The 25,328-nt window shown below is 39.7% G+C and overlaps 1 protein-coding gene across 7 annotated transcripts in view; it reads right to left on the bottom strand.

The window, feature by feature from the left end:
* Positions 1-25,328, bottom strand: part of chchd6b (coiled-coil-helix-coiled-coil-helix domain containing 6b) — a 52,387-nt gene that overhangs the window by 9,177 nt on the left and 17,882 nt on the right. For 4 of the 7 annotated variants that reach the window (XM_026168465.2, XM_026168463.2, XM_080301384.1 and 1 more), the window contains 3 exons: positions 22,256-22,339; positions 14,764-14,834; positions 3,293-3,428 (listed from right to left, as the gene is read on the bottom strand). In XM_026168465.2, coding sequence (XP_026024250.1) covers positions 3,293-3,428; positions 14,764-14,834; positions 22,256-22,339 — 291 coding nt within the window. Of the gene's footprint in view, positions 1-3,292; positions 3,429-13,970; positions 14,564-14,763; positions 14,835-22,255; positions 22,340-24,970; positions 25,093-25,328 lie in introns of those variants that run through there. The other 3 variants (XM_080301386.1, XM_080301387.1, XR_013909053.1) reach the window with 2 other exon arrangements.

Below are 25,328 nucleotides of genomic sequence, written 5' to 3'. Positions count from 1 at the left end.
AGAGGTCTGTGATCAAAAGACAATTTTAAAATTAGTTTTCGCGTGCACATTACACTCAATCTGCACTCCAGATTCCAAAACTAAGTGAAACTTGAGTTTTATTGTTTTAACAGTTTCAAAGTGTGAACATAGACTGACAAATTAAATTATATCAGATTAGATATTAACATTTTCTGTTTGCACTGAGGGATATTTTAGGATTAGTTTAATCTTAAAGAACAATAAACAAAAATCTGAGGATCCTAAGCTAAGTACCTGCAGTGTAAGGAATGCTTCTTTTTCGCAATTTATAAAACAGATCACTTTGCTTTCAGGTTTTACAGTAGGCTATGCAAAGGGAGACTGGTTTGAATCCCGTGTGTAGCCAAAAGTCTGCACTTATATGAAGCACTTCCACATACCTGTGCTCATCTTGTTGGGGAAGTTTTGGAACAGACAGGTAGAGGGAGGGGAACTTTTCCGCCTACTGGAGCTTTATGAGAAATGTATTAATGATGGGCGAATATATTGATAAATTTGTGCATGATGTCACCTCACAGTATAACAATCGACCAGGGCCTTTTTCCACAGGGGGTTTATACAATATTGCACTTTTCACTCCAGGTACTCCTGCTACCTCAAACAGTCCAAAGGCATGCGCATTAAGTCCACTGGTGATTCTAAACTAAACACATGTGAATGTAGCATGTGTTGTTGTGTGTCTCTGTGCAGTGGATTGGTAATCTGGCCAGGGTGTGTCCGGCCTGTTGCCCTATAGTGGCTGAGATGGGCTCCAGCCCCCCTCAAATCCTCAAACTCTGATTTGGATAAGTAGTAAAGAAAATGATGGATGTTGTGTTGCAAACTATCTCACAGCCATTTAAAGCTAAAGCTGAATAAATAAACACAGAGTACAGTAACTATTACCTCCACTAGAATAACTAGCAAGCATGCACTGGTCCCTCACATAAAATCTTTGTTTGAAACCTTTTTCCTGGATTCATTACTACTACTACTTTCACTGGCGCCATCTGTCCATTATCAGTGCTCCCTCCCTGCTAGTAACCCTAATGCAATGTGTAATTACTTGCTAAAGTTTACTTGCCGTATTAGCCAAATTAGTGATTTTTTTATCCCCATGTATGAAATATGCAAAGTGTCTCCCCAGGGGTGGGTTTAGGATGAGGCAAACATACATAGTCAGACCTGAATAAGATGTAAGAGAGCTCCACGGGCAGCAGTGCAGAACAGAGCTAAACACCGGTTAATGTGACAATGTGTTCAGCGAAAAAAGCTTTAATATGGCAACCATGGAGGATGGTGACTAAAAGAAAAAGGGGGGATCAATCACAACAGCACCAGGAAAAGATCCACGGATGAACAGATAATATAGAAGATGGGTGGATAAGGGAAGCGGGAAGGAAAAAAGGATATCCTAATACATGACAAAATATTAGATGGAGATAGTTTAAGGCCACGCTTACATATGGAATCTTTTAGGTTTCCATATTTCTAGTTTAAATCCAGAAACATTTATATGGCTTTTTACGCGTCAGCTTGGGATAGAAATCTCAAAAGTCTTAAAGGTCAAACTGAAAAGCCCAGCATCTTCAAACGAGTAGTACAGGTTACTCTTTAAAAGAAAGATTTAATCTGTTAGATTATCCCTATAAAGAAAGGTTAGACAGAGAAGATGTCAGTGATAAAATGTCCTGATTCGAAACTGGTTTTTCAAGTAAGAAAGCAAAAAACTGAAATAAAGCAGCACCCTAGTATAAAATTAAATCTGGGATATAGTATAAAGTGATTCAAAAACGTGGCCAATAGTGGCAAATTCAGAGATCTAAAACTATATTTAGGACAAAATGAACTATGTTGTGTTTATCTACATCAGTCAAATCCATCCTCTTTCTACCAAGAGGAAAGTTAGGAACTTTTTATTTCTCTTCAATATAAAACAGTATAAATGTATGGGCACAGTGCTGATGTGCTTTATATAGACTGGATCTTTGCCTTTCATTCATTTGCCCTTTAAGCTGCCTTCTTTCAGCCTCCGTAGTGTTTTCTCCTTCATTTTCCATTCACAGTCAAAGATCTGCCTAATTGGATATGAATTAAAACTCGGCCGGCTTCAAAGAAAACAAAAACTGTTTGGCTTTATTGTGCAGTACCGTCTATTCTTTAAAAAAACAAACACTTCCTATGAGAATTTATATAGCACATGCATACAAACACTGGTCTAATATACAAACTCAAATGCACTGTATTTCCTCAAAGAGCTACATCCCAATAGCAAGCTGATCTTTTGAACCAGTTTAAAAAGACTGATTGCTTTTATTGTGAGCCTTTGCTTTGCTTTTATCAACCGTTTAAACTGCCAAATTCACCAATTGTTGTTTTGTGGCTTTTATCTACTTTGGAGCCGTATCAGTGCATTTTGTCATGATAATAATGTGCAAATTGGCCCATTCATTATTGTTTTTTTGATGGAGAAATTGGCTAAAATAAGCACTTTGTAGATAAGCATAGGGTCTGAACACTATTTGCAAAAGCATCTGCAGAAAACAGAATGCATTTCAATGCACTGAATGCCAAAACTGATTTTAATACACTAATAATGGTGTAATCTTCCTATCAGAAAGTCCCCAAACACAGTGCACGCCTGGTGACTTATAAATCCGCTCAATGAGCACGTTGTATTGATTTAACTTTCTACTCGAAGTGTCAAAGTAACAAACACGTAGATGGTGATTCTCAGAAGTTAACTGATTCTGTGCAGGTACTGAAGGGATTCTTTGTCTCTGCACCCTTCTGGTCCACTGTCAGTCTGGCTGTCAAACTCCTAGGTCTGACTCATTCAAGCCAGCCTTCTCTCTCGTCTTCACGGGGGGAAGAAGGCTTTAAAAATATGTCCTTATGTGTCCCTCACTCAAAATATGGAATAAAGGAAAATAAACAAGAGTTTGTTGATGGTAACGCTCTGACCTTTATTTTGCTAAAACTCAACTTGGATCCTTTTTTATTGTCGTTTTTTTGTGTGCAAGGAACTTTTTTTTCTTCTTCTTTTTTTCTTCTGGCAAGCCAGGAAAAAAAACCCCCCAAATAACAACAACAACTTTGAAAACCAAAGCTTTAAAAAAAAAAAAAGGGACGTTGGTACATCTCTCAAAGGAAATTTGAGGGGAATGAATGATAAGAGAAACTATTTAGAGCAACACAAACTGCACTCTAATACGCCGAATTAAGCAAACCTTCGACTAAATATCACATGCAAAAGATACTAAAGCTGACAAAGATGACTTCTGTGCCCTACCTTCTTTGCTTGATGGACACAGGTCATGTATTGTTTGGCCAGGCTGGAGCAGTGGAGAGTCTCCTGTGGATTTTCCTTGTAGCACTCGAGCACCTTGGCCTGCAGCTCAGCGCACAGATATTCAGTATGTTGGGGTCTAGAAACACACAGAGAGAAGGAAAAGCTCAAATCTGCTTGCCAACATCACCGCCCCCACCCACCAGGACCAGAGATCAAGGTTGTAAATGCTACTATGTGAACTCAAGATAGTAAAGTCAGTTCAGCTGCAATAGAAATAGAAGTTGTCACACATGAGAAACACAAAGCTGTAGCGTCTGTTTGTCGAAACACTGATTCAGATAATCAGGAAAATAACTACCAAAACAGTTGTTATTTCCAACTGTGATTGCTTAATGGAAATTTCAACCACAGCCACACAGACGAGGTCAAAGGAAATGAGCGCTGGCGGGTGTGATTCCTTTAAGTTCAGCTTGCTTTTAGCAATAACAGCTTCTGTTTGGTGTAAGTACATACGATGAGCAAACAAACCAAAAAACAACAACAAAAAAAAAAGAAAAAAGAAAAGCGAGACTGTTTGTGGTTTGTTTTAGTCGCAGTTGAAGTAGCTAAGATAGTTTCAAAGGCTTTAAGGTGCAGCTTGTGGAGAGATGAATAATGCATCAACAAAGCAGCTTAGGAGTCAAAGTCAAACTTTCTCTTTTCTTTTTATCTGACTCACACGTACAGTACATGTGTGTAGAGAAAAGCACACAATCGAAACCGCAGCCACGAAATACGAGATCGGCACATACGCACGTGCACTAACGCGCATACAGGTAGCGAATGCTAATCCTATAAGAGGGTAATCTTTGAGTGCTCTGTTGCTCGTGGTAATTTACCTGCTGTTGTGACAAGAACTTGCAACTGGAAGGACTGGGATATGGATATGTACGCGCACATACGTGCACGCACGGGAATACATGAACACAAAGACGCTTAATCAATCCATGATGCCCATTTCGGTTTTTGGTTAACATCAACCACTTTTCTGTTCAGCTTTGTCAGTTTGTTTTTAAAGAGGGCCTTCAAGAACTAAGAAGCTGGGCCATGTGGTGACCCCGTCTCTTCTTTCCATTAACTGATATCCTTGTTGCCATTGTGAGTTTTTTGTGTTGCTATAGTAAGTAAAGCCTTGTGTTGTTCAGTATTAGTAGTACCTTCACAGATGCAGAGGCTGACCATATGTCATACACCCTGGCTTTTGCAGCAACAAGATGATCTTTTAGATGATTTTGATCTTTTTTAATAAATTGTTTAATATCATGATTGAGTATTAACTTGAATTTACTGATGTAGCTCCTGTTTGCATTAACAGTAGTTTCAAGAAAGCTCAGTCCTTGCAGAAATGTGTCCATTTTAATGCAGTGCTGCCATGATCACTGCCATTCAGTATTTGTTGTCATTGTAAATTTTGGTTACTTTTTGTGAGATTCTCTGATATCATTTAAGAGTATTACTTTCTATAGATGATACATTTGCAAATTCTTTGCAGTTGTAAGTTGACAAACATTGTTTTAAAATTGCCTAAAAATCTATGTCAGCTGGAAAATGCTCGGCTCCCCTGTATTAGCTAAGAAATATGACTAGTAGAAGATGATGGATGGAATTTATTTCGGAAAGAGCCGTTTGACGTTTTGCACACACTCCTTTCTTGCTGGGTTATTTTTCACAGCATAGAATGCAATAAAATATATCAGAAGAGAAAATGAGAAAATAGAATTAAGAGAAAGGACTGAAATGGAATTTAAGTGAAAAAATTAGGACCGGAATACAGATTAGAGTCAAATTGAAGTAGAATAAAATATGCGAATTGAAAAAAAGCTCACCTCAAAACCAATTCAATAGTTTCACTCGGGCATTTGATCATGTTAAATGATATGCAGTGAAATTTCATGGAATTATTTTATTATTGCATTTCCAATTGTTAGTCATGATTATTCTTTACTGTCTTGAGGTGAGATTTGTTTCCCACTGCTCTCTCCAAGATCAAGCATGAACTTTAAGCCTGAACTAGAATAGAACAGAGTAAAACAGAACAGAATAGACTAAAATAGGAATTCTCTCTGCTCTGTGACTCCAAACAAGACCTACTGTAGGTATTTATAATCCAAACTTTTCTTGGGTACAGACCCCAGCTAAACTATCTCAATCATCACAGCTTAACATACTATAAATGTCTAATCTACCTCATGATGTCATATATGATGGTAGTTTTTCTGCCTTTAAAATAAGAGACAGAACAGAAATTCTAAGTTTGATAAGGAGGCACGTTTTCCATCACTTCAAATAAACCATCTGACATGATGGGGCATGCCTTTTATTTTTTGGGAAGCTGACCACTTGGTATTCATGTGCACGATCATGCATGTGCACACACACACATACAGAACTGCAGTCATGCCACCGCAGAAAGCAATTACGGAATCATGCATCCTTTACATATGAATGAGCTCAGCAGTCCCTGCCTTCACTGACAAATACACACAATAAGCCTGAGTGCATGTGTGTGTGTGTGTGCGCGCGTGCGTGCGTGCGTGTGTTGATCTGTACCTTGTGAATGCACTGCATGTGTGTCCATGAGATAAACCGTGTGCACAAACAAGACTGCGGGAGAAGTTTCTCTGCACTGGTATGTGTATTGTGTAGTCCCAGTGTCTGTGGCTCTGTGTGTGTGTGTGCGCTTCCGTGTGCAGTGGAGGGTAGAGCGACAGGATTAAATAAATCACTGGTGGAGAGAATATTCATGAAAAGAGAAGTGAATGCAACCTGGGAGAGAGAAGGGGGAGAGAGAGAGAGCAGGAGAGAGAATGTGACAGTGATGTATTAAATGACAAATAGCCCTTGCAGCGTGCATGGACGAACAGTAGCCCAGTAGCAATCATCATAATCTGCATTTAACCTCTGCCACATCATGTGGTGCCGTGCCAGTCGGCGCCGAGGAAGAAGGGTAAATCTTTTATGTGATGTGACCATTCCACATTAATTTGGTACAGAGATGTTGATGTGTGGGGACAGAAATGGTCAGCTTCTAGGTATTCGTACTATTGCACAGAAAATGTAAATTATGCTATTGTGGTAAAAATCAGCAGCTTGGGCTTTCAATCACCTGATTACATTATAAGATTGGCTGGTGTTTAACTTGAGAGCATCTCGAGAGCTGGTCGGCATTGTGAATTCCTCCCCAAGAATAGCAGATAACAGCAACAATAACCACAAGGTCTTAATCCAAACCCAAGAAAAGAAAATCATCCTTTTTTTCTATTCAACAAGAGGAACTTTTTGATAGCATGTGTTTTAATAATGGAATCTGAAGCAGAAAATTGCCTCTGCTAATCTGCACCAACTGCCTTGTTTGACTGAAATTAAAGGTGAGCTCTTATTAAAAAAAAAAAGCTAGTCTGATAGCCAACTTTTGCAGGGAAAAAGAAGCAAAATAACACTCCAATTGCTTTCTGTCTGTGACGTTTTGCATAAATACGTGCAGCACTGAGGGGGAAAGATTAGGCTCAAATCGTTAAAGTTTCTCATTATTTTTTGTCTCACCTTGGCAGTGTGCGGCTTTTATGAAGAAAGCTCAAGTTCTGGTCTGCTGCAAAGCATGACACTGGGGAATTAGGCAATAAGAAGAAAAAGAGAAGATCATAAGGACACCGCTTTTTATTGTTCTCTGTGTCTGAGATGGTACTGCTTGTGTTTGTGCGTGTGTGTGATGTGTGTGAATGGTTATTAATGCATGATGACAAGGATTTGGTTTCATTTAAAGAAGCAGCCAAGGCATTGTACTTTTGGTTTTTAATATTACGCTGAGTGGAGAGGAAGAGAAGAGAGGATCAAAGATGTCATGGCTGGGGTGAGATCAAAAGAAATGGCAGAGCATGCATCGTGTATTGTTGGAGGCTTTGTCAAGCTTTTATTAAACTGCCATATGGATAACACTCGCAACATTGTGGTTCGGCAGAAATCTTACTTTGAGATCACATCAAATTAGAGCTGCAGACTTAGCTACAGCTTGTGAGGTGTCTAATGCCTGACTAAATTCAGTAACTTTGATTATTCTGGTAGTCACAATAATCACTTATCCTACCTTTGCAAAGTGTGCAGCAATCCTTAAGTCCTAAGCTCACTTCACACGATATGACACCAGCCCAAAACTTTACCAAGTTTAATCTCAACTCCTGCGAACACACAAAGTCTTCATCTCAAATCTAGAACAACCCAAAGACTGAAGACAGACAGAACTCTCCCTTTATCTTCATATGCTGACAGATGAAATGCTGAAGGCAGATAAGGACGTAGGATAAAAAATTCGCACTCTGTTGGCCTGGCTGATTGATCCCCGCCAACCTCTTTGTGGGAATACAGGGAGAGAGAGATGGGAGTGGATAAGGACAGTGTTTCATTAAAACAGGTGACATGCGGGAACAAGATAAGAGGCGCATGTGCACGTGTGTTTGTGTGACATCTCATCACTGATAACTTTTCAATCAGGAAAACTTGCGCTTGGACGACTCACTCGAGTTAGGAATGATAGGGGACTGCTATCGCCTTCCATCACTCTCCCTTCTATCAACAGTTTCAATTCCAGTTTGGTGCCGTATCATTTGTCCTTTTCTTTTAACAACTACACTTCCCCTTAAAAACAGTGTAGCTTTTAAGCACAGAATACAAATCGCATCAAAGCCTGAGCATATTATTTCTGCACGGTAAAATACAATCTAGAACATGATTTCATAATTTGCCTCTCAGTGAGGCGACATGCTCTTTGTTCCCCTTCCATTAGCACCAGGTAATCTTTAGATCATTAAATAATTTGCTGGTTCAGCATGTTCTTATGCAAGGTCCCAATGCTCCCCCCCCAAAAATGATACTGATATCAATGAGATTTTTGCCTTGTTAGTTTTTTTCTAGGCAGCACGGTGGTTAGCACTGTTGCCGCACAGCAAGAAGGTCCTGAGTTCAATTCCAACATCAGGCCGGGGTCTTTCTGTGTGGAGTTTGCATGTTCTCCCCGTGTTTGCGTGGGTTCCCTCCGGGTACTCCGGCTTCCTCCCACCGTCCAAAGACATGCAGCTTGTGGGGACAGGTTAATTGGACAATCCAAATTGTCACTAGGTGTGAATGTGCGAATGAATGTGAGTGCAAATGGTTGTTTGTCCCTGTGTGTTGGCCCTGCGACAGACTGGCGACCTGTCCAGGGTGTACCCCGCCTCTCGCCCTATGACAGCTGGGATAGGCTCCAGCGCCCCCCGCAACCCTGAAAAGGATAAGCGGAAGTGAATGGATGGATGGATGGATAGTTTTTTTTCCCCTACATACAGGAATTTTTAGGCCAAAAAAAAAAAAATGCACTTTAATATCAATATGCCAAAGATCACATTAACTTAACTCTAATACACATCTTTGCTTATTAAACACACACATCAGGTTATTGACTATACTGTATGCTTACATACCTAGTCACTCCACAAAGGGCCTGTGCTGAAATTCTGCTCATCATATCAAGCAGAAAATCATTTAAATCAATGCACTATTACTATTAATATTGCAACAATTACTCTTCATCTTCTCATTCTTATTTTGAAACTATATTCTATATAGTTAATAAAATTGTATTGTGTCCATCATCAGCTGGCCCTACAGTAACAGGTAGAGGGATGTTTCTTCTGTAGTGACACACGTGGTGGGTCCAATTCGGCAGATAGAAAATATTTCCTGGGCAAGTTTTATCAAAACAGTCTAGACAGTTAGACAGAACTAACACTAACCAGTAGAAAAATATGCACATTTAATTTAGGGGTAATCTGCTCCTCTGAGTTTCTGGCATATGAGTTGATCCCTGAAGACCTCAAGAAATGTGAATAAATGTAATGGTGTAACTATTACCCTAATGGTTGGAATGACAAGAGTTGTTAAGATAAACCTGTCTAAAACCTCACCTATCTAATTTACTCCATTAATAAATGAGTCCTGTAAACTTGTACAATTGTGTTTCTTCATATGCTTTTAGAGGCAGTCAAAAAGGCAGAGTGTCTAAGTGACTGCAGCCTTCTGTCCTCATGGTAAATCTCTGCCGGTTCAAATGGTAAATGGTAAATGGCCTGTATTTATATAGCGCTTTTTTACTAGTCCCTAAGGACCCCAAAGCCCTTTACATATCCAGTCATCCACCCATTCACACACACGTGATGGCAAGCTACATTGTAGCCACAGCCACCCTGGGGCGCACTGACAGAGGCGAGGCTGCCGGACACTGGCGCCACCGGGCCCTCTGACCACCACCAGTAGGCAACGGGTGAAGTGTCTTGCCCAAGGACACAACGACCGAGACTGTCCGAGCCGGGGCTCGAACCGGCAACCTTCCGATTACAAGGTTCAAGGCGCCGACAGGTCCTGTCTCGTGTAATGACTAGCAGTCTATTGCTTTGGACGGCACAGAGATCCTTACAGTAAGCTACCTGTCTGTTTCATTAATTGGACATGGAAGACACACACACACACACAGAGAGCATATACAGAATAAAGTAGATAAAAGCATGCTTTCATCTGAGTTTGTTCTAACTACAAACTGTGAGCAGTTACTTTATGATGAATCCAGACATCCACCTGAGGTTTGCAAAGGTTCTGTCTTTGCTAACACTTTGAGAGTAACAAGTTTTTTTTAAGAGGATTAATGGATTTTTAGATCTTAAGGTAAGCTTGACTGCAATGTTGTGGGTCTCTACAGAAAAGCATTTTGAGGGAATATGGGTAGTCAGATACCCCAAGGCAAGGCTAATGGATTAACTCCTCTAAATAACCTCATGTTGTTGGGCAAAGCAAGTAGAAGATGACACTGGATAACATTTTACCGTTCGCTATGTCGCCACATGAGAATAATGTTTTACAGTCAACATCTCAGGGGCTTCCATCTTTTTGCTCTGCTTTTATGAAAGTAGCCACCTCAAGTCTGAGAGGCTGCTTTTAGCATTAGCGTTTGCACTTAAACTATTTGGGGTCATTCCTAGAATCAAAGCTGAGAACCAGAAAGAAAAAAATGGTACGGCTGAACAAGTCAATAAACAAGGGAAATGGTGGTGTTCTTAACTTCTCTAGACTACTGTTCCTGATTTCAGCCTCCCTAAGTGTATTTATAGGGCTCTGTGGTTCGCCCAAATCTTTCCATCAGGTAGCCATGGTTACTAGTGTAGGTAAATAACTCGTGATCAAGTAGCAACCTCAAGGGCTAAAAAAGAGACATGAAAAGTGCTAAAAACTGCAGTCCATTTTATAGCCATGTGAGGCTATCTATGTTTAAACTGCATTGAGATGAAAAGTTGGTGTGGTCAATCCGGTGCACAGGTGTCCTGCTCTGCTATTAATTGTACTAAAACAGACTTTAAGGAGTCAGCTATCCAGGCTTCATTTTAAAATTAGGAAACTGTTACAATAAGATGGAGAGATGCTAAATCAGAGACACAGACCTTCCCTAAAAAAGAAAGAAAAAAAGAAAAGAAGACATATTGTAACTACATAGCATGTTAGACAGTGCTGAATCCCCGAGTGCTCGCCCCTCCTTTCAGCGGTGGGTAAATAGAATAATTACTGGGTGGTCAGTGTAGTGTGAAACGACAGCGTGACCACAGCACAATGAAACACTGCCCAAATGCTGACAGAACATGATGAGCACATGGCTGCCTGAATACAAAGTGTGCCTGTATTGGTGGCAGAGATAGAAAGGCGGAAAAGGAGTGAAAGTTTGTGTGCCGCACTGAAAAAAAGCAATAGAAACACATTGTGGTGGGACTAAATGCTATGCCTTTGGCAAACTTGTGCTGAAGTGATCTCCTAACCTCTTCCATGCAGCCGTAGACAATAGCAAATCCCTGCTAATGTAATCATTTGGACGAAATTTTAGACTTGAATTGTTTGCCGCTGAATTCAGTGGACCAGGTGCAAGAAAATGGCAATGTTGTGGATGAGGTCACTGCCAGTACAAAGCCAGAAAAGAGACCAAGCAACTTTTTCTTTCTGCCGTTTCTAAATGTGAAATAAACTGTGTGCTACTGCTCTATACAACGTAACAATAAACACAACAACTAGTACTACAAAGGTAAAGTATAAAAGCTGTATGGAAATACATTATTGTAAAGGAGATGGAAATTTGAATATTTTCTCTTCAAGGTAACAGAAAATGGTGACAATGATGACAAATAAATAATTTTCAATGTAGGAAATGACAGCTGCATTCAAATACAAACAACACTGTAGAAGGTTTGGTGCCATTACACTAACCAACCACCCACTAATGACTTTCGTCACAAACTTGCTCTACCTTTACTATCCAGGTTCCAGGTTTCAGACTGATCCATTAAATGATAGTAATCATTAAGTATGTGCACACTGGAAACAAAGTGGAAGAAGAAAGAATGTTTACTCAATAATAAAACCAACTTATTACAGAACAGTTCAAAGACTTGAACTGTTCTGTAGTAGGGTTATCATTTTAGCACTGCTTCTGTAAAACCCTGATACTGGCACCTCCTAAATTACAATTTTGTCTTGTTAATGGTCCGTTTTTACACGTTTATTATAATTATGTACAAAAAGACATCAGGGTACAGACCGAAAAGTATGTGTTAATGGAAACCAAAAGGAAAACAGCTCTCTGACAAAAAATTGGAAAGAAGTGAGAACAAGTATTATGGAGGGGCATAAATTAGAAATGCTCAGATGCTCTGGCAGTGCAGGTGTGGTGGTGGTGGCTCAGTGTTGAATCAAACTGACATGATTTTTTTGACAGGACTGAAATCACTGTTGTCCCAGGAGAGCACCACTGTGTCTAGCAAAGTCACAGCATTTCTGTTTGCCTTGGAGCAGACCAGGCTGGTGGCTATTAGAGACCGTCACGATCCCATCCCCCCACCACAAAAACAAAAACGTGTGCGGACAGAGAAGTTCCAATGTGCTACATTAATGCACACTTATCAGCCACTTTGCTGGGTATACCTGTTGAACTGCTTGTTAACACAAATGTCTAATTAGCCAGAGTGAGATAAATTAGAAATGAGATTGAAAAACCGATGGAAGCGTCAGGCTGGAGGGACCCGCTGATTAGGCTCTTCATTTATGGAATGCATTATAAATATCTGCTTTGGGAAATCTCTCCAGCAGACGCAATCCATTGATCTGCACATATGCAGAAGAAGCCGTGATGAAACAGAGTAGATGTTTCTGATATTGTAGATAAATACATTCACTGGCAACTTTTTAGGTACATCTGCTTGACTGCCGATTAACGCAAATATCTCATCAGACAGTCGTCAGCAAGTCAATGCATGTAGGCAGGCAGGCAGGCAGGCAGGCAGGATGACCTGTTAAAGTTTGAATGAATGAGGAAGAAAGGTGATTTAAGAGACTTTGAATTTGACATAGCTGTTGGTGCCAGACAGCCTGGTCTGAGTATTTCAGAAACTGCTGATCAACCTGGATTTTCTTGCACAACCATTTCTAGGGTTGATCTAAAAAAGAGAATATTACCAGGGAGTTTCTGTTCTGTGGACCAAAATGTTTTGTGTCAGAGGTCAGAGGATAATGGCCAGACTGCTTATAGCTAACAGAAGGGCAACAGTAACTAAAAATACAACAAAACAAAACACGTCTGACAACCAACATCTTCCGAAGAGCATCTCTAAATCCACAATCCATCACAACCGTGAAGCAGATGAGGTACAGCACCAGAAGACCACACTGGGTGCCACTCCTGTCAGCTGACAACTGGTAAATTGAGGCTACAAATCCAGGTTACAAAAGATTCAAAAAGACTGATTGATCTCCTACACTACTTGAAAACATACCATTAAACTGGTATAATTCAGGTTGCTGTTGTTAGTTTAATGGTGGGAAGATATTTTCGTTAGGTTTCCTAGTAGCTGAGCATTGTTTAAATGCCACAACCTACTTGAGTATTATTGTTGACCCCTTTTTATGACCACCGTGCACACATCCTCTGGTGACTGCTTCCGGCAGGTAACACATGTCACAAAGCTCAGACCATCTCAAACTGGTTTCTTGAACATAACAATAAGATCACTGTACTTAATCCAATAGAGCACCTTTGGGATGTGGTTGAACGCGAGATTTGAATCATGGATGCGTAGCCAATAAATCTGCAGCATATGCATGATATGACTGACGCTGTCAATATGGACCAAAATCTTTGAGGAATGTTTCCAGCACCTTGTTGAATCTATGCCATGAAGGACTAAGTCAGTTTTGAAGGCAAACGGGAGTCTAACCCCATACCTAACAGTTGCAAGTGGAAATGAGCCTATGTCATTGTACAAATCTACACATCAGTCAGGTATTCATAGTAGAAACATGTGTAATCTTCAACATTTAAATGCCTTCAAATAATTCAAACTGGAATTCTATTCATGTGAAGGACTCCTGCTTCCAAACAGCTCTACTTGTAGACCATCAGATCAGAGAACAACTCCTAAAAGCTTTGAGGATAATGTGTGCGCCTGTCTGGATTAACAGTGATTTTTTTTCCCCTAGCCACTCTCCAATGGTCCCAGGGCCTCAGAATTAACTTTGTACCACGCTAAATATTCCCATCTTCATTTGATTATGAAAATTCAGTGTTAGATGCAGCCCAAAAAGAAAAAGAAATTCAGTTGTATTTTTTCACAGTACAGTAACACATGAAAGTGAGATTTCAAAGAAACAACCGAGAAGCTTAAACAAAGGCAAGAAAAGCAAACATAAAAGGTATGAAAAGATATGTTTACTTTATTCACTGTGCCAAATCTAGAACTGAAAAGTAAAGACAACATCTCGCAGCAATATCTAGACATTGTTTTGTTCTGATATTCATCCATCGTAAAGGTAAAATGGTAAAAATGGCCTGTGATTTAAAGCTAATACAAAATTAAGGATCCATTTTTTTAATTTAAAAAAATCCATGTATATTCCCACGTATTTTAAAACAGGAAACATTACCTTATTATCAAGAGAGGAATATCAATTGATATGGTAATTAGAGATTTTTTGTCACAATAATATTATGGAGGCAACATGAAGTGATAATAGCAAATTATCACCCAGCCTCTCCACTATGTGTGGATAAGTGCCAAGCAGCAGGGAGTCTAGTGTTCACATTAACAGCATACCAATGTCGCAAATAGCCTTTACACCTTTACACAAGCACATCTGCTTTCTGACAACTTCCCAGTGCATCTTCCATTTGGAGGGCTAGCATAGAGCAAAGAAATCAGATGTGAATCTCAGTAGATCATTTAAAGGTGTATTTAAAAAAAAACCCTGATGCAAAATAGCAAAAAACAATCTAGAAATGAAATGAGTGAAAAATAAATACTGAGTAAGCAAGCAAGTAGCAGTGTAGCAGGTTCTTTGACCAAAACAGTGTTACAAAGATAATACAGAATATTTACCGGATTCGAGCCTCAGCTTTAGTAGCTGCCTGGTTGTACTGTTCAGCCGTCTCCTTGTAGTTTTCAAAACTCTGCAGGCAAATAGACAAAGTAAGAAATACGAGAATGAATTCAACAGTGTTTCATGGCTCAAAAAAAAGCTTCTACGGAGGCTGCATTTAATGATACTAGAACTTGTTTCCAAGGCTTAGTATAACTTAATGTTCAGATCACACAATTACAAAACAGAAAAATCAAAACAGACTACATTAAAGTCCCCAAATCAAGTGCCATGAATTATAATCTACATAATTTTACCACAATTACAACTACCTTTTCCAATTTAGTACAAGCTTTAAAAGCCAGCAACGATAAGAAAAATGCATAAAACAACATTGGAAAATGTCACATTCATTAAATTAGTGACCTTTGAATTTTACAGCCTGCTTACAAATCTGAATGTTGATAGTCTGTTAGTACTTCGTGTTTTTCTTTCTCTCATGTGACAAACTGTGGCATTTAAATAAAGTTACATCACAAATTGATCTTGTAACTAGAGCCAGGTCGCATAGAGTACGCCTTTGTAATCAGTGGTCACAGTGCTAACTGTACAGCATCGTGGTCTAAATGAGCAGGAAATAGCAGAAAGTTAATAGAAAACAACCCCAAGTTGCCTTTCACAGACGTTTTATGCACATCTTCCTGCTCTGTTTTCACAGGGATTCAAATGGACACACACATTCCTTCGAACCAGGCAGCTGTTAATATACAATCTGTTAAATGACTGGATATCTGCATACTTATATGGACCTCTATCAGTTATGTTGAGGAACTTTCCCGTGTGTGCTTGTGTGGGAAAAAGTCTCGAGTACATTTAAAATCATCATCTCAGTAAGACGTAGGATCACCTGGCAGGCTTTGCGTCGAAACCTCTGAAATACAGTTTGTCTAGAATACCCCAAACACAAAGCAAATCTCTGTAGCCAAACCTCTCGTACGCATTCAGTGAGCAGTAATCGCCATTTTAAACCAATAACCGCGGTGCTCCGGCTTTTACTTAATTATTCCCCATATTCCCAAAAGACTGGGTGATAGGAGAGGAAGATAATTGAAGTGATGGAGTAGAGAAGAGATGGGATCAAACACAAACCTCCCCCACAATCCCTAGTCCTCTACTCCTCCAGTGCCCCCTAGTCATTTTCTCATCTCATTATTTCAAGCTGATGTGCAGACATGCAATTTCTGATCTGAATGTCTGGTGTTGGAACTGAATCAAGTAATGTCATAGGCATCTTTTCCTTAATCCTATCTTTTAGTATTCACTACGGTGTAATAATCTGCTTCTCCATTATCTTCATCCCTGTTCTTTAAAGAAAAGATGGAAAAAAGGAGTCATAAGTCTTGTAAGGAGGAGGATATTTCAAATCAGCACCAACTTTGATGAAGTAGTGAAGCTGTAGGCACCAGATTTAGACAAGAATCACCTTTTATATGGGATTCAAAAAGATCCATTATAAATATGATAATAAATCAATTCAGCACATAAATTTCCTTTTCCAACCACAACATTTTCAAACACACCTAACAGTCGCTAAGACAGAAATGTGGACAATGCAGAGGTGCATAAACATGCTAATGTAAATGTAGCTACACTTTACCTCCCCTATCTGCCTGAGTTTATGTTTGGGCTGCACAATAACTCAAAATGTGAAAATGCCAAACATCCCCAGGTGTATGACTGCCAGTTATGCTTCCTAGCTGTGCTATATTGGATTATCCAGGACAGAACTCAGGATTAGACTCCTCTTGTCGCCATGTCTCTCCTTTGCCAGTATATGACTAGGTTTAAATACCATACCTTGACAGGGATGGGGGAGTAATAACTCCAACTCAAAGGTTTCAAGTCAAGCATATTTCATACCACCATCCTGTACTTTTGAAAGAAGAGACATTTTCAGACCTCTGAACTTCTGCTCAGATGTTTTATTAATCTACTAAGCATAAACCATCACTAATAAATGCCATAATCTGACAGTACTAGCAACCAGTCCCTGAATTCATGGACATTAAAGACTCATTTTTTGCTGGAGTGAAGCTACTACTTTGGTTCACCCTTTGGGAATATTGTGGTAAGAACTTAGTCTCCCATTAGTGGCTTAGCCCTTAGCCTCAGGTCAATGGGCTCAATGGACAGACTCCGAGGAAGGCTGAGCTGAAACTTGAAAGTTTATGGTTCCCTTGTGGGACATCAAGTGTTTGAGCCAAGATAAAAAAATAAATAAAAAAAATGATGTCTCCACAGGGGCTTAAACCCATGGGTGCCTCTGATTATGCAGGACAAAGAGAGCTGGGCACCAGAAAGAGAAGCAGCAAGTAGATGGTTTAAAGGTAAAGTGAACTTGTTGCTGACAATGAACCTTTTTTGTAGCAAACATTTTAACTTGTAACAGTGAGGACAGCACTGGTAGAGCTCATCTCCATCAAGTGTCCAAGTCAACTCAATAAAACAGATGCACAATAGCAGGACCTTCCTTAAAGGGACTGCAGACTTTAATATGCCTGTTTTATAAATACAGACTGTGTCGAAATGTTTGCTGTCAAAAGGGGTCATTTTTTGGCAAATCCTAAACGAAAGCTCGATCTTAAAAGGTTTCAGAGAGGTAAGGCAGTGGTTGATAGGTGACTGAGTGATGCAAAAAAATAAATAAAAAAAATAAAATAAAATAAAAAAAAATCACAGAAACCTGCAATGAAAACAAACTTTTTCACTAGTTATGCCGTCACTGCTTGTAAAACATACTTTGAAACACTATATTTTACCCCTGCAAACTGTGTGCTCTTCAGAGATTGTCAGGAATTTTCCAATTTGGAGCCTTTCATGCTTCATTTGAACATCTTGTCTGTTTTTCTCCACACAAACCAAAGGAAAAACCAAGAGAATCAACATATGTGAATAAGCTAGGGAGGTACAGCTAATCCAACAGAAACTTTGGGGGGCTGTGATGCTGTTCAGTGGTTGTGTACACACACACACACACACACACACACACACCACACACACACACACACACACACACACACACACACGTTATTTTGTGTCTAATCAAGAACAAACCCCAAGGAATAGCCCTAGCTCAGCTCTCGTGACTACAGAGAGGAGGTAGCTCTATCACTGGCATACACACACTGAGATCTTCCAAGTCATTTCCACCCATGGGGACAAAAGCCCTATATGGAGAAGCAGAAAGAGGGGATGACAGCCCTCAGTGGGGGAAGGCAAGGTTTTGGGGTTGCTGGAAAGGTTCACGGAGGGGATTAGTGGTTGTGTATTAGCTTGCATACATGCAGGTGTGTGACTAAATCTGTGTTTCTACTTGAATTGTTGTGTTCAGATGATCCTTGAGCGTACACTTGTCTGAACACCCTCCAGGAGCTGTGGACTGAGATGGGCTGATGTCAGGATTTCGAGGGAGGGGTTGTTTCATGCGCCGTGCTTGGACGGAGGAGGATTAATTTTCTTTTTGAGGAAGCAGTCGACAAAAGGGGAGGTAGAAGGGATTAAAAGAGGTGAATTTTAAAGTGAGGCTTGTTTACAGAGTCACAGGGTATATTTCCACAGGAAGACAGATATACACTACCTCTACACTGTTGAGAGATTAGGGAGGCATCCAAAAAATAGAGGAGGAGGGAAGGAGATTTGGGAAGGAGCAGAATTAGAAGATGCACTGGTATGTTCAGCCGGCGTTGCAGCGTTTGTGTGTTGTTTTGTATATACACAACATGTATGTGTGGAAGTTGTGCAATGGATTGTCCACAATTATTTCTGATATGACAGCATGCGCGCAAACCTGTCAGAGCCCACAAATCTACAAACTCCTGCACACAAACATGCACACACCGTTTTCACATTCGTGTCAGGAGTGAATTCAAACAGTCTCCGCAGCCCTTAGACAAACATTACAGCCTGTTATCATCATTCATCCCTAAGGCAAACTGGACACTAGAGCTTGCTTGTGTGTATTCTCACACTGGCACACACACAGTGTGCGCACAGTTATATACACCATTATTAACCTGTTAGAAAAATCTGACGCTAAGCCAAAGTAAAATGTTGATTCAGTGGAACGCCACACACAGATTACCAGTGGATTGTCCTTTATTTTATTTTATTTTTATTTTTTTTTACAGCCTTTCCAACCTTTGGCTAACTCCATTTGCAATGTAAAATAAAATTAGAGATAAATAATACAATGAACCAATAAATAAAGCCCTGCAGACCTAGCCGGGTCTGAAGATTGTCAGTCTGCTGTGCATCAGCCAAATTTAAATCTGAAATTTGCATTTGAAATCATGCCTGTTGCATCTGTCATGCTAAAAGAGAAAGCAGCTCAAGAATTGCTCCTTGGGTGCACGAGTTACCCATGCCATGCGTACTAATGGACCTCCATACAATCGCGGATAATAGCTTTTTGAACTGTGTGCCGATAACAGGCTGGATTCTTTTCAATTTCTCTGTTTTACATTGAGCTGCAACAATACCCAATCCTGTTACTGATAACATTTCTCAGTTCTAACATTTGACATGTCTTCACAGAATGTACAAAGGCTAAAGTATGGAAAGCCATTTAAAGACTTGATTGAATCAGTTGTGTCACAAGTGAGACACATTACTGTTTCAGCCTGTGCTTTGCATTTATGTATATAACCTGTGTCAGTCACAATTCAACTTTTAAGTGGCCATTTATTTCAGCCCCACTGGAATTTGCACCAGGTATGAGCGAGTGAAAAGAAAAAAGATAGCAAAGGAAATGGAGAGGAAGCTTGAAAGGAGAACTGGATGAATGGAGTGCTAGACTGGAAAATGAAGAAAAAGGAGGAGGAGGGTGGATGCCGGCTCAGGATAGACTGTCTGTTTAATGCACAGTCCATATAGCCTCTTTATCTCTCCCTCTCAGTACCCTGCTTTTTAGCTTCCTCATTCAAATGCAGGTCAGCTGTGTGCAAGTGAGGGGCGAAATAAAAAAAGATAGAAAACGGGACTGCAGCAGCAAGCGGAGAAAGATAGACCATCCTGCACTCTTCTGCCAATCAGTCTCTTCCGTCAAGTATTGCACCGCGTGTTGCTTGCTGCACGGAGTGCAGGGGCCCTCCCATTTAACTTGCCTATGTAAAAGGTTTTCTCACAGGCCTAAAGGAGGCGAGTGTTAGGGAGTAGATAAAGTAACCCTCTGCCTGATGGGTCTTGCTACAGGGAGGGAGAGACTGAGTAGAGGCGCAGAAAGGGAGTCAAGACCCCAGGAGTGTCTACCAAATACCTGAGGGAAAGCTGGGATTTAAGGAGGGAAACGGGACTGATGAAGGGAAGGGAAACTGGAGTAAGGTTATTTGCATCTACCGGATACCTTTTCATTTCCTTGTGTATTTCCATTGTGTATTTTGCTATCAGGTTATGTCAATGTAACCTTAAAGTTTATTGGACTAATTTCCAGTTCCATCTTTCTTTTTTAGTCTACTATGGTAACACTATAGTATTCACATTTCAGAAAAACCCTTATCTTATACTGGGCCTTAGTTCATGAACTATCTGAAAAAAGCTGATTTCGCTACCGTTTCTTTGAGGCCAACTTTCTATGAGTTCTCCTCATTGCCTCCAGGCGGAAGCAGGTGCTTGTGGGTATTTACGTCATCGTTTTCTGACAAAGAGCTTTTGTAAACAAGCTGTAGACAAAGAAAAAAAGCTTTGCTCTTCTTTATTGGAATTAGCCGTCCCTCAATTAGATGTCGGAGCTGATATAAGATCTGGAAAATGGAAGTGGACAGCAAAAACATCAATAGCAAAGTTAACACTAATCACTTGCTTAATGTGGAACATAATGGTGGACTTAATCTTTCAATCGTAAGCTGTATCCCTGTGTCCCCGTGTCCCTGTTAATAAGTGCACATATGGGAAATGTGCTATAACATTGACTGACTATTATCTCACTGCACATTTTATTTATAGGGACTCTTACTTTAAATGTTTACAACTACAATACAAATAAAGCAAATTCAATATTTTGCTTTGATTTTTATGATTGCTTAAACAATATTGGAATTTTTTTATTCTGAGCACTCCTACAAAGCTTCATTTACCCATCCACGCACCCACTAATAAAAATGCTTTTTCCTATGCCTAAGGCCTTTTGCCCAACATTTAGACGCACTCTGATGGATGCATCTTGCCCAAGGATACTTTGACATGCAGACTGGGGGATTCGGGGCTCAAACTACTGACTGTCCAATTAGTAGATGACCCACTCAACCCTCTGTGCCAGAGCCGCCCCCTAGCTTGCTTTATGATCAAACGTTTGCTATTCGTCTACGTTTGATTATACATTTCCTGTGCAGAGCAAATTGTTGAGTCAGACAGAACATGTGGGTGAGGTTGCTTTGCCCACAGCCAAGAGACGGCCAGGGAAATCTCTCTTTTTGGCATCAAACAGATCCAAGAGTTGAAAACACTGATGGAAGCCGAACGTTTACAGCAGCCTGACCTTTTGGCTCACATGAGATTATTTAAAACTTTTGTCATGTTTAAAATGAGCAGTCAAATTAAACATGACAAAGATAATGAACAGAAAAGAAATTCACTCATCCATTCAAACCCTGTTTCCTTTACATTTAATTATTCATAATTTTTCATTATACTTTATCATCGGTGTTAATTTGGAATTGTTCTTTCTAAATTTACTTTCAGTCCTTGCAGCATCTGCATATGCTTTAGAGTATCAACCAAAATCCTATGCCAGTGCAGCCTTACTCCTCACAAAGTTTACTGGGTACTTTGAAAGAAAGCTTTATCAAACCACCATTGCAGTGATTTTTACTGTGCACAATATCAAAAGCAAATTAGGTAGAGGGAAAACAACACACAATTCCTTTAAAGCACTAAAAAACAAAACAAAGGTATACAGTGATGAGAAAACAGAAAAGCACAGTGCATTGCATTAGGCAACTCCAGCTATCTGAGGAACCTCTTGAGTGCAGGCACATCAACAGAAAGTCACGCCTCTTATCTGCCTGCTGAAACTTTTAATTCATTTACATTCATATTCCGACACTGGTACGTGGGCTTGGCATTTCCAAGACAGGAAACAGTGTCTTGTATTCCACCAAGATGTTAATCTCTATGGAGAGTGAGTAATACTGTATCTCACTTAAGGATTTGTTTTGATATTCCTTATATGTGAAGTTGTCTTTTCATTCCAAGTCTACAGGATGTTTTTCATCTCATTAGTGAGATCGGCTGTTATACATCTAAAAAATGTAAATTCTTGTATCTTTCTAACAAACCCATCAGGGAACCTCTCCAGAGGGGAGAAACAAAGCAGAAAAACAAGGGAACCAGTGGACAAATGGAAAAGCCATTCAGGTGAGTTTTGGCTTCTTGTTTTAAACAGTATACTAATGTTAGTGTTGCCAATATTGATATGCAATAGCAGTCATGTTTATGAGATAAGGACATGGCTTTTACCTTTTTCTCCAGTATTTCCAATTGCTCCCTATAGAAGCTAGATATAGTAGCAAGCTCCCTTTCTTTCATCTCCAGGTTTCGGGCCTGCAAGAGAGAGGGAGAAAGGAAAGGGAAAAAGAATAAGAATAAGTAGTATACCACTTTTTAAATGACATGTGAAGACCAGCTGTCAATGACATAGCACTTTGTTTTATGACATACATGTGTAAATTCTTGGATGGTACTGGTCAGTGTTTATTGTGTCACATCAATATTGTAGTCTTGGGATCCGGTTTCATATAGTGTGCAAATGATTCAAGACGCACCTTTCTTTAGCTTTTGCTTCCAAGTTGCCAGACTTTGTCATTTTTAAATGGTCTCAGGTCTCCAAGTTTCTGAAAGTCTTTTTAGATTTCTTCTTTGGACATTGGCTTCTTTTTCACTGAGTTTCAGTCCAGTCCTTGTACCTGACTTGTTTGTCACTTAACAGTAATCTATGAATCATTCAAGTGTGAAAAGGTACCCAACTTAAAAAGAAAAACTAGAGTTGTGCCAACACATGACAGACAACTCAGCAAAGAACCAATTTTAAATTATATCTTTAGGCACTTTGTTACTAGCAGAATGTTCCAGTTGAATCTATGAAAGATACTGATGATAACACAGCTTGATCGCCATAAAAATAGTATTTTTGCACCAACAGGTGAGTCCCAAAGAGCTGAAAACCTGGCATATTTTTGCATGGTGGGTGGTGCATCCTTAAAAAAGGAAAAAAGGACAAGAAAAGACAAAACCAGAGCGAAAAACAACAACTACAACAAAATGTAGTAGAAGGCCTGAAGAAATAACTACAGCAGATGAACAGTATCTGAAAGTCATGTCCTTAACAAACAGGAAAACAAAATCCAGCAAAGACCTGACACAGGTCCTGAGTGATGCATTTGGACCTTTGGTTAATCCATCTACTGCTCACTGATGTCTCATCAGAAATGGTCTCAATGGAAAGGTGGCTGCCAAGGAGCCATTCTTAAAGATGGAAAACAGGAAGAAAAGAGAGGTTTGCCAAATATACAAGAACTAGACTGAAAATCAGTGGCAACAGGTCTGACAGTGTGAGGAATCCAGATTTTTGTTTCAAATAGTTGTCACTGTGTATGCTGAGGTCAGGAGATGTCCAACAGAGTGTGTGTAGAGCAGTCTGTAAAACACAGACATGGTTTGGGGATGCATTTCAGCCAGTGGTGTTAGGGATCTCGTCCAAATTCTGAACACAGAAAAGCATCTTCAGATCTGCAAAGTGTCTGATTAGCGATTGCTTCATTTTCAGCATAAAATGAGCTCAAACACACTGCCAATGCACTAAAGTCATAAAGTCAACATTATTCAATTCTATTTATATAGGACCAATTCACAACAAGAGTCACCTGAAAGTGCTTTATATTGTAAGGTAAAGGCCCCACAATAAAATAATAAAAATCATAAGTGAAGCAGTGTGGCACATCTTGGGAGAATGGAACAAAAGGCAGCAAACATCCAAAGAAGAGCTTTGAATGTCCTTCAAGAAGTCTGAAGAACTATTCCTAAAGACTACTTGAAGAAATGACAAGAAAGCCGCGTAAGAGAGCTCAGACAGTTTGAAGAATAAAGGTGGTCACACCAAATATTGACTTTCAAGCTTGTTGAAAATGTAAAAACACCTTTTTCTTTGACTCATATACTGTATTTCCAAGTATTACTGCAAATTTCAATTAATCACTGCACCAGCTTCCCATGTTTTGGAAAAAAATAAAGAAATAAAGTGTGGCTCATCAATTTTGGATCGTATTGTGCATTTTTGTGTGTGAATGGGTGGATGACTGAATGTAGTGTGAAGCGCTTTGGGGTCCTTAGGGACTAAGTAAAGCGCTATACAAATACAAGCCATTTACCCATTTAGGACTGAATGTGTGCTCATTTAAAGACTGCAATGTAGCGCTAAAAGCCTCAAGACTTTCAGCAAAACCCCGAACTGGAAAAATACAGCAAAATATCAACTCTGACTACACAGTCCACCCACTGTAAATCAAAGTAGGAATACACGGTTACTCACAGTAACCATCATGCAAAATAATAGTTTTTAAATCACAAAATAATCCTGTCAAATAATAAGACAGACAACATATATATGCCACTTGTTACTGTAGCTACAGAGTACAGTATTTGGAAGTACTTGCAGAGTCTAGTTTCACTAGCACTGGAACTGCACTGGAACTGTTTTGCCCACCGTGCAATCATAATCTGAGTACATAACTGATCTAATATATAGAACTCAATACTGATATAATATTGCACAGTTGTAGAATTGCTGGAGCAAAAGAGCCACAGGCAAAAAACACTAACACTTTTTTAAGTTACACTTTCCAGATTTTTACCAAGAAAATGCAAGCCAGACTACAAAAGGCACTCCATCTATTCACTGCTAGTGAGCACACAAAACATAGAAACCTGCCCTTTAACAACACATTTAGATATGGGGGATACACAGATAGCACAAGGAGAACTTTCTAAGTATCCTTCACAAGTTTATAGTTATGTATTTTTCCAGGAACATGTATGTGTTCTTATCTATACACTACTTTATTTATATAGTTTGATGAAAGTCTATGATTATACACATCTACATCACAAAGTAACACACAACAATTAACAACAAAACAGCTATTTAAGGTTATGTCCATGCATTGTAACAAAACTTACAAAACTATTCAGGTAGCATGAGACTGGGACAGCTGTGGCAGGGGCTGACATGGCGTCGCTGGCGTTAAGATGAGGTGAATGGCTTTAGCCAAGTTTTGACAGGCAGCGAGGTGGCAGATTGGCTGTAGGAAGACCCATAGTTTGGGCCATGACGTAGCAGCATGCAAGCAGAGGAGGACAGGAGGCAGACGTCAAAAAGATACACTGAAAATGAGCTTTAAATCAGCTTTAAGTCAGAAATACCCATGCATGGTGGCTGCAAAGAAAATGCTTGTTGTAAAGGAGAACTGTTATGGAGTCACCTTCTTTTAACTACTTGAGAATTTAAAGTGAGTCGATATTATTTCATATTACAAAA

This window comes from Astatotilapia calliptera, chromosome 5, assembly GCF_964374335.1.
Source record: "Astatotilapia calliptera chromosome 5, fAstCal68.1, whole genome shotgun sequence".
Classification (NCBI taxonomy): Eukaryota; Metazoa; Chordata; class Actinopteri; order Cichliformes; family Cichlidae; genus Astatotilapia; species Astatotilapia calliptera.
Note: the sequence above shows the minus strand (reverse complement) of the source record. Positions and strands in the feature narration are given on the sequence as shown.